This window comes from Taurulus bubalis (genome assembly GCF_910589615.1).
Source record: "Taurulus bubalis genome assembly, chromosome: 2".
Lineage (NCBI taxonomy): Eukaryota > Metazoa > Chordata > Actinopteri > Perciformes > Cottidae > Taurulus > Taurulus bubalis.
Genome location: NC_136590.1, coordinates 35302905 through 35313705, shown reverse-complemented (window position 1 = coordinate 35313705; position 10801 = coordinate 35302905). Strand labels below are relative to the sequence as shown.

The 10801-nt window shown below is 43.3% G+C and overlaps 1 protein-coding gene across 1 annotated transcript; it reads right to left on the bottom strand.

The window, feature by feature from the left end:
* Positions 1-295: 295 nt before the first annotated feature.
* crebrf (creb3 regulatory factor) lies at positions 296-10339 on the bottom strand (the record flags this gene model as incomplete). The annotated part of the gene is made up of 8 exons (XM_079237496.1): positions 296-414; positions 2040-2159; positions 2407-2480; positions 2736-2925; positions 3459-3656; positions 3840-5074; positions 6631-6806; positions 10229-10339. 8 exons carry the CDS (start codon positions 10337-10339, stop codon positions 296-298), a joined length of 2223 nt encoding a protein of 740 aa, XP_079093622.1.
* Between the last annotated feature and the right edge of the window lie 462 nt (positions 10340-10801).

Sequence of the window (10801 nt, the reverse complement as noted above, 5' to 3'; positions counted from 1 at the left end):
CCATCCCTTGCTTTTAGAGGCGCTTTTCCCAACAGACACTGACGATGGGTTGGGAGACGGTGACACACTGACTCTGCACACAGTGTGCGGAGACAGAAAGCTAAGGAGTATGCCATATAGGTGCCCGGCTAAAACAAGCACACATACATACACACAGGGAGTGGTATGTGTGTTTGTGTGACTAACAATGTGTATGTACTCTGGGTTGGAGGGGGCATGCAGCAGGGAGCATAGTTACAATGGGACAGCACGGTGGTAATATTTAGTCCACTGCACTCAGTGGACCACAGTTTGTCTAGATTTTGGAGGTCGGGACTCGCAGGCCGACCAGTCCGCCGGTGGGATCGCCGCGTCCGGTGTTCTCCAAGATCTTGTTGACGAAATCTGAAGTCTGCCCAGCAACCGGCGATGCCACTGCAGTAAGACAAATGAAGACACCTTAAACACCTTGTTTATGTTCCCTCAAACAAACATATCAGATGATTTTTGTACAGCAGGGACAGAAAAGATTATTGACATTAACCTCCCTGTTCAGCTTGAGCTTATCTGTTATATCAATAAATTAGGGGAGGGAATCTCCAGAGGTCCCCCGATTCGATACTATCACGATTCTGCGATATATTGAGTATTGCGATTTTATTCCCTTTTTTTTTTCGCCGCAAATTGTCCCCAAAGGAAAACTTTGTCAACATATTGTATCTAAGAAGATAAAGTCTTCAGTCTGTTCATCTCACTTCAATAATTTGTATTGCAGCAAAATGTGATTGTCAAGCAGACAAACTGACCAACACTTTCATAAATGTTGCACCTGACAAACTGAACTGCTTGTATTACAGTCTGCATTGTCGCGTCATTCGAGCTGGACACGCCAGAGATGGGGCTTATGAGGTTTGTCTCCACCATGAAAATAACTACTATTTCTGCTTTATACTTGTTGTGGAAATCTCAAAGACGTCGGAGCATCAAACGCCGTCGTGTCTGGGTTCATAATTTACTTCTCAAGGAACTGCGTCGGGATGACGGTGTTACGGATTAACAGGCGGCCGTGTTAACTGGCGACTTTCGGCCAGAAATCACCAGTTAACACGGCCGCCTGTTAATCCGTAACATCCGCTTCCAGCGCTACGAGAAGACCAGCAGCCAGTTTGATTCATGCTCGAGTTAACGTCTTTTACCAGCGCCGCGTCACGGATGTTGTCCTGTGCGCCGTGCAGCAGCTGTGCAGCAGCTGTGCAGCAGCGCCGCTACGAGTGACAGGAAGTCCAGACGTTTGATTTACACGCGGACGGCACATTTCTCAATTCTTTCTCCGATGCCTCCCATAATTGATTACATAAAAAAAGATTTGATACTTGGCTTCCGTGTATCGATACAATATCGCCACGCAAACTATCGCGATACTATGCTGTATCAATTCCCCACCCCTACAATATATCCATTCATAACATTTACTCTTGAGGATTTTTCTTATTTAGAAATGGCTTTTTGATATTCTTGTAAAATGGATTAATTTATTTCTGGTTGTCTTGATACAGGTCAATAGTGACTCAGTGAAATGCTGTCTTACTACTAGCTATATTATTTCTCATCATTTGACTTTTTCAATCATGTAGATTGCAGCATACCATCTTTTTCTTTTTTACCACTTTCATAAAAGTTCATTTTGCTCTGTTAAGATTATATTTAATCCAACTCTGAATGATATCAGCATATCATAATTTAACCAAATTTCCATATCAAATTTAATTGACAGTTTTTTTTAAATGTGTGTTTTCTGACAAATTCTTGTTAGAAACCTTTTCCCTGTATATACTGTTTTTAACAGTCAGAAAAATGGCTTGCATTAAGGTGTGTATATTTTATTATTGGTTCTTTTATCTTTGAATCCTAAAGTCAAGCTGTTACATGTTTGAATTTCATAATGATACTAGTCATTTAAATTATATGTAATTTCAAGTACATTTAATTTGTGTAATTCATCTTTCAAAAGTTACTGCCAGTTATGTCTGTCAGCTATCGCCCCTGTCTTCAATTCTCACCGAGTGTCTCCTGGATGAGGTGCTCCAGAGTGTCCGCCATGTTGGTCGGACGCGGAGAAGAGTCCTCCACTCGGGCAACTATCTCCTCCTTGATGGCATTGATCACAAAGAGCAGCCGATCTACAGGAAGGCACACAAACGAGCACCGACAAAAAGTTAACACACTCAGGAACAGATGGTAATAGTACCCTTTTTTTTTTAATAGTAATTTTCAACGATCTGAAGGTCAATTTTGAATGTGACAAAGCTTAAAAGGAGATACAGGTAGATTTAGTGGAATACATCTGACAAATAACTTCATCAAGGCATGAAAATGGATACAGAGGTTGATTAGCTTGGCGTAAAAACTGTGTTGTAAGCAACGTACCGTACTCCGTGCTGAGTCCCCAGAGCTTCACCTTGTTTGCTTCGTACTGGGCCTTCTTTTTCAAACGACAAGCTCTACAATAAACAACAGATGATTGGAGTTTACTAACACATAACAGGAGAGAGCTCTTTTGAGCAAACAGTAGGTACTAGGAAAGATGACATGATGCACCCAAATAAACAACTTGGGTACAACTAAACTCTAAACTACATGCATGGTCTCAGTAATAAAACCTTTTTAAACCAATACGCTGTGGAGGTCAGTGTGATTGTAAAAGAAGGTCCGTGCTACTCTGCTGTGTACGTACAGTACATGCGTGCATGTGTTACCTGGACGCCAGCTTGTTCTTCTCCTTCCGTGACCGTGGCCGTGCGGTCAGAGGCAGCTCACTGACGGGCGTCAAGTCGCTGATCACCTTGTTCAGTTTACGGAGCTCGGTGCCAATCTGCAGTAGCTTGCGTGGATTGGGGGTCAGGTCTTCCACGTCTGTGCGGCGAGACTTCTTCAGCATATACTTTCCTTCATGACAATGAATGAGAGGAGGCATTAGAGGGGACTCACATCCATTTCAATGGTTCAAAAGGCATGGAATAAATATTTGTTCACTTTTCACTAAATATCTTAGAGCATTTAGACATTTTCTTGCTGCGATTCAGTCATTCAGTCACAGTTAGGGACACTTGTGGTGGATGAAAAAAATGTAAACGTGGAGTGAATGCAAGAACAATGCTTTGCAGGCTTGTGCAGAGCAATTAAAAGGGTGTGATCACTTAAACTATAGTATCACTGTAAGTAACATGATGTGCACAGCTGCTGTTGTGGAAGTCCAAAGCCTCACAGTCCCACTGAGAGACCCAGTACTTGCACTGCAGTCTCGACTAAAAGGAGTATTATACGTTTTATGCAGTGATTTGTGATCGAGGTGGTGAAATAAAAAAATAGAATAATCCAAAAGTTTTTCCTTTGAAGATTCTCATAAAGATTGTGTGTGTATGTGTGTGTGTGTGTGTGTGTGTGTGTGTGTGTGTGTGTGTGTGTGTAGTGGGGGGTACCATGGAGAGGCCCGTTCTTCTGGAACAGGTTGCTAGGCAGCGTGTGTCTGTCCCACTCAGACGGCTTCAGCATTCGCTCCTGTTTGGAGGGGGTGAGCTGCTCGCTGTACTCCCAGAAGTAGCGACGCTTGCCTCTCTTCCGGCTAGAGACTCCTGCTGTCAGGCCTTTTATGTCCTCCATTAGCTCCATGTCACAGCCTGGAGAAAACCAGACAGGAGAATGGGGAGGAAATCGGAGCAAAAGAAAGACAGAGAATGAAAATTCAGGGGAAATAAAAGCAGTAAGGTAAAAATGTAGGAAATGAAACAACACATTTCTCAAATAATGACAAGCCATTGATTGGCCACACAACCAGAAGCGTGAAGATGACAGGCTGCTACCTGGCTCGGAGAAGGCATCACTCATGTCGTCGTCCTTGTCAGCTTCGTAGTCTTCATCCTCCTCCTCCTCATCATCCTCATCCTCCTCATTATCAGACAGCTCGCGCTCGCTGCCGAAACCCTCATCATGGTCTTCGTCATCCAGCTCAATCGCATCGCCTTCCTCCTCTTCCGCATCTTCCTCCTCTTCTTCTTCTTCCTCCTCCTCCTCTTCCTCCTCCTCCTCCTCCACCGCCGCCACCTCTTCCTCCTCATCCTCCTCTTCTTCTTCTTCTTCTTCCTCCTCCTCCTCCTCCTCCTCTTCCAGCTGGGAGCGGGCTCTGCCGACCAGCCTGCTGCGGGTCAGGAACAGAGAGTAGTTGTGCTCCTCCTCCTTGCTCTTCTCCTCGCCCTCGACAGCCAGACCGCTGTCACCGCCACCTGCCCCTGCCACACTATCGTCTCTGCTGACCAGCCCAGAGGTGCTGCTCTCCATGGTCTGGCTCACCTCAACCATCTGAGGCATGGTGGCAGACCAGGCTAGAGGCATCTCCTTCCTCTCAAAGCTCGTCAGGCTGGCAGAGCCAACGGCTGCAGCAACAGGAATTACCACCAAGGTGGCGCTCGCTGAAGTGCAGGCCTTCTCGTCTTTTGGCTGGGAGAGGGGTAGAGGTGGACCTAACTTATCTAAATCTGTCTGGGTGGGCGTGTCGGGCTGAGTTTTATGCACAGCACTCACACGGACTTTAGCCTTCCACACAAAGTTAGTGCCGTTAGAAGTTGGGGCTGCCATCTTGGTTCCTCGCCCCTGGGGCTTGATTTCAGCTTGGCCGTGGTCCTGCATGAGACTGAGGAGGTTCTGCTTCTTGGCCATAATCTCAGTAGTGGAGGGGACAGGTCTGGTGGCTTTTTTGGTGCTTTCAGGAACGTCTGGGAGAAAGCTGCGGGAAGTGTGGCAAGAGAATGTGGAGCTTGAGGGCCGTGCAGATCCGGGGCCCAATCCCTGGCCAGGGACCATGGGTCTCCTACTGTAACAGGGAAGCTGGGACAGCTGAGGCTGAGGGACAGACAGCATCATGTCAGCAGGTGGGTAGAGCGTCTCACACACGGGCTGCGAATCCTCGCTGTTGAGCTGAGCCAGTGTCGGGGTTCTACCAATCTCTTCCTTGTCCTGGTAGGGACTAGAGAAGTCATCTAATCCAAGGAAGTCTTCCTCTTTGGTGCCCCAGATGTCACAGCTGGCCAGCCGTGTGTATCTGCCAAGCACAGAGACACAACCTTTTATTGTATATAACCTTTAAAATGTCACTATTAGCTGCGTTTCATTTACATACGTAGGAAATAAGACCTGCACATCACCAAAAAAAAGTAATTGATTCATGGATAAAGTATATTTGGAATAAGTGCACATTTTGAAGTAGAAAAGCCTGAATGATACATCTGTGCCTCAATTCATTCCACATCATAAAAATTAGCAATTGTTATTTCACCTGCAATTTTTGCTTTGCCTTTAATATATGGTTGTGTGCAGTGTAGTGGGAAACCAGAAGGTAGTCAGACTTGTTCCTACCAGTACCACAACAAACAAATGGATCCAGATTAAGAAAACTACTGTTTGGTAAAACCACAGTGCCTCATAGCTCACAGAGAGACCAAACGGCAGCGTGGGCCGAATCTGGACAGTCAAGGTTGCAAAAGAATGACTCACTCATTAGCCAAAAAGATACAACACTTTTCTGTTCCACTTAAACATGACCTCAATCAACCCTGCAGCAGCCAGCACTATTCCACCTCCGTATTAATCGCTTTTAGTCTTGAGAAAATGTTGTCTGCCCTCAGCCGACACTCTCCAGAGGAGCAAGTACATAAACTATTTCAGCAGTAATGCATCAGGAGAGATGCAGGACAAACAGAGCAGCACCTGAGATCTCAGGACACTGCGTCGGCCAGTTTAGGCATCTGTCTTAACGCATAACATTCACAGACTGACCTCTCATTGGCTTTTTAATAATACAAATGAGACATCCTGAGCCTCATGCTACAGGGGACCACTAGGGGGGAAAAGGACTCAGTAGTGGTGTATAGATTGTTTCTGTGGCTCAGACAGAGCAGGAACAGTTCTTCAACATACTGCAGCTAGAGTTTTATCAAATGTTACTTGAGCAGGAGAAAACAGTGCGTTGGTGTATTTTCAGCTGTACATTAACACACATTGGTGCTATAGTTAGTATTTACAGCAGCACGATGGTGTGGCTCAAAATAATCTACAGCCATCATGTGCATCATAATGAACAATGACATCCACTGCAGCAGTCACGGATGTATATCAATAGATTTGAGATAATAATAATGAAGCTCTATGGCACAGTGGAATACGTATATAAGGCTTACAAGACAACACTTCTTAATAGGATTAATTGCTTGTTGGTTTTGGTCTTTTCATGGGATTTGTTGAAACTATCCGAACAAAAACAGAGGTCACTTTCAGTAGCTCCACAACTGACTGGTTACAACCAGTCAATTTTAAGCAGCTAATGTGAGCAGGCGATTCTTTTTTAATAAAAAACAGACACATCTTGTGGACACTAAATGCAACCTCCTGTGCCATTACTATTCAATACCATGCTAGTTCTTGCACAATAGGTACGTAATGTTAAGCACAATTACTGGCAATGTCAGCCACCTTTACCTTCAGAAGGTTGCCAGTATGCCTTTTGAGTTCCATTAGATTCATCAGTATGTTGTATTTACTTGCCGTTGTTTTTAACCCAATCTAAAATAAGCCACAGCACATAAATAAATGATCGAGTACCTGGTGACATCTTCCCAGCAGGAGTCCCACTGTTCGAATGCTGAGCCGCTGCAGACTGTCTCACACTCGCCCAGACCCATGATCTGATCCACACAGCTCTCCACGTCCTTGCCTCCGTCTGCGACCCCCACCATGCTGTCCCGACAGGGACTCTGCCGGTAGGTTATGTCTCTGTCCTGCAGAGAGGAGGAAAACATGGAGGTGAGTCAAGTAGGTGGTGCGTTAGAACAGTGATTGTCAACCACTGAGAGATTGTCAGGTGTGCTGTGGGAAAATGTACAATTTCACTTAATTGGTCCAAAAAAATATTATTTAGTTGCCGCAAATTGTTGAGCACCTGAGCCTGCAATATAGTGGCTGGCAGAGTAATATAGAACAGGTCTACACTTTGTTCTGTTATCAAACAAACTAAACGGCCGAATGTTATTGATCTTATCTACAAGACAGCATGTCATTTCTGGGTCGCGTCTACAACTCTTCTCTGCTCTCTGTGTCGCGCGCGGAGGAGTTCCACCCCAATGCGCTGCACACAGGTGAGCACACAGGGGACAGAGAGCGGCGAAAAATATGTCACGTGCTTTTCACAATGAGATTTCGCATATCGAGAGGCTCTGGAAATATTCTTCCAAAAGCCCGAAAAACACCTGCACACTTTGTGGTTGTCATTAAAATATATGAACACCATGTTTTCTTTAAGTCAGTATTTCTCAAACTGGGGCGGTATTTATTACAGGTGGGGCACAAGAGGAAATGCTGATTTTAAATGTTCACGTCCTCTGTTAATAGGTTACGCTTGCGCATGCGCGACTTGACGATTCTTGTCATTTCGCCAAAAGACGATCTTTATGAGATCTCCGTGAGGTCGGCTTTCTGCTATTGTGTCCCTCAACATTGAGCATGAATTGAGAGCCGTATCAAATCTACAACCCCGTTTTAAAAAGATGTGTAGAGGAAAGCAGCTCACTGCAGCCACTAATACTGATCCAACCTGATGCTCACACATCTGCACTCACTGTTTTGCAAAAAAAATAGCTTATTATTTTCCACAATAAGCTAGTTAGTAGTAAGTAAATATTAGTTATTTTTTGCATAACTTTATTTTCATTTTTCTAACAAAGTGATACTTCTTTTTTTGTCTGATGGAGCAATCTGGTTTACTTGAAACACTGAATACTCTTGCATGCCAGTAGGTAGCGCAATAATTACCTACCATATATACTGTATGCTACAATGTTTACTTTTCGTTGTTACAGTTCCATTGTATTCAAATGAGTTGTGTTGCACAAAGAAATTTAAGATCACAAGCCAAGAACTGATTACCGCAACCTGAAACCACTGTGTTGACTGAGGGGCTATAAACTGGTATTGCGGTATATACACCAATACAAAATTAGTGTGCAATTGACTTGCCAATAAAAAGACGACGGCAATTGCCTATTAAATAAATTGGATGAAGAAATTAATACAAAACCTGTATGCCAAATTTGAACAAATTCCCTCTAGATATTTTTGCAATATCTTGTTCACAAAATTGGACCAGACAGACTGATGGACGAACAACATTAAAAACATAATGCAGTCGGCCACAGATCTTACTGGAGCATGGAGGCATACACATATTTGCAAAGAATTGTGCATGGATTAATTTTTTTTAGAGTGGCATTATGCCATCAGAGTTTATCAGATTACAATTTTATGATAATTATGCACCAATGTGTTGAAGTTATATTTTCCAGAAATTATACTGTCATCACAGTATGTTAAAACTATGCCAAAGTTTTAATTTGATCATTCCGTTTTTTTTATATTACGGTCACAACATCATCGTGAGGACAGTTTGGCAGAGATAATTTCACTGGCCTAGTAGGTGAATGTCTATGGAAGTGTGACGACAACTCTAATTAGACCGTCACAACATATTTTACATACTGAAAGAGTTTGCAGAAACCATATTTGTCCACATTGAAAACTAGCTGGAGGGTTGAAGAAGACAGATCATCCTACATTCACCACATTAATGTGCTACTGTGGTGCAATACATTGAGAGCATTGCAGTTAATCACTATTGTTTAGTCTACAGTGGACAGTACATTGAGGTAGAAACCTGAAGCGGTCTCACATTACCCATCATGCTGCTGAACAATCAGCCCCAGGCCTCTGTTTTAAATGCTACTCTGGCCGCCGAGCGGACAGTTTTTCCAGTGGAATTTGAATTTACACAATTTTCCCTTCTATTATAACTATGACTAAAAAAACACTGTAAAAGGTGAAGGAATCAGTGACATACTTTTGTCAAATAAATGATTGGAAATATAGATAAGAGTGGAATCGGAATTCTGGCTTTCTTCTTTTAAAATGTCTGAAACTCTACTTCCATATAAAAGGGAATTAACAAAAACAAAACATCACTGTGCCACTAACTGTGCTGAGAATAAAAATCCTCTTTGCTGTTTGTTGGTAGCTTGTGTGCTGTGCAACATGTAACCTAATATTGTTTTTTGATACGGGTAGGGATACTCATGCCAAGCTGTGAACAACTGTGACCACTCAAGCCGTGCTGACACGGTGCAAGTGTTTTTCCACTATAATACATGGCAAGGTAGAAAATAACCGTTACCTTCATGACATGTTGGAGGTGTGCTGAAACTTGCACATGACATTAAGAATCTGCAGCTCTTCATCTTACTGTGGATTTTTCCCGCCTTACTATTCCACCTTGCTATATTTAAAACTGACCCGCTGTTACTCAAAATATGTCCATATTTGTTGGGTAGACTTGCTAACTCCGAGAGAATCGCTAATTTGCCAGTGCAGAGCTTTTCATGTAGTTAACATTCAAAATAAGGCTGAGATTTGACCATCTGTACCAACAGGAATGTAGAAGTAAAAATAAACTCCAAACTACAGAGATAGGTAGACGTTCGAAGTATCGTTTGCTCTGCTAAGAAGGTGATTGACTGCAATCCCTCCTTGACTTGTATGCCTCAAGGACCCTGAGATACAGATTGTAGCCGACCGCCTTCACCCTGGACACAAACAGTTTAAGTCCCTTCCCTCTGGCAAGAGGCTGCGGTCCATCAGGACCAAGACCTCACGCTACAAAAACAGTTTCTTCCCAGTTGGGCTCATCAACAAAATCCGGGACCCCCACTGACAATCCACAGGACAATAAAATACATCAACTCATCTTTTTACTTAATTATACACTTGACACTTAATAACAGACTTGTTTAAACATACTCAAGTCTTAATGTGTTTGTTTATCATATTTTATTGTAAATGTTGTATTCTTAAATGATGTCTTATTACTATAAGACAGACATTGTGTTTATTGTCACACATCTATCACCAACGTTCTTTGCAATAAACCATCTCTGAAGTTATGGTACTTGAATGTATCTTATTATACAGGTGTGGGCGATACTAAAAATTATACCACGAAACTTCTACTTATAATTATACTAGAGCTATCAACTATGCCTACACTGTTATATTAGCTTAAGAATTTGTTTGTGTGTGTGTGTGTGTGTGTGTGTGTGTGTGTGTGTGTGTGTGTGTGTGTGTGTGTGTGTGTGTGTGTGTGTGTGTGACCACTCACCAGTTCGTACATGAAATCTGGGTCGGAGCTGCTGGCGAGCAACTCGGTGCTGGTGAGGGCTTGGTCAGCAAAGGAGTAGTTCTGAAAAGCGTCAGCAAAGGGAGGCTCCATCTCACTGACGCTGGGCTGCAACACAACATAAATTAAAAGTCAACAAACGGTAGTAGACGGTATTATCATCAAAATAAAAATCTGATAAATCAAGTGCTTCCTTCCTAACTGTTCTGTCTCACTCAAGTTCAGTATTGCATTCATCTTTTCTCTCATATCACTTTGTTTTGTGCAGGAGGAAACCTGTCTCCCCTCTGCCGTCACTCTTACCAAAGGCATTGCACAGCACACTTTAGAGATTCGGCTAGGGGAACCTCTGAGCCTCCTGTCTTGTTCCGGAGGCCTGAGGTTGTCCAATCAGCAGCAATAAATTACTGCTAAAAGGAGACGATCAGGTGGATGCAGCCTTCAAGGCTGAGGGGAGGGGAAAGGGAAGGTGTCAATATTTGGGCTCGACCTGGTCTGGTCTGTTGTGGTCTTGGTATGCTTCAGGTCTGTGGTAGAGAGAGTAGAAGAGTACAA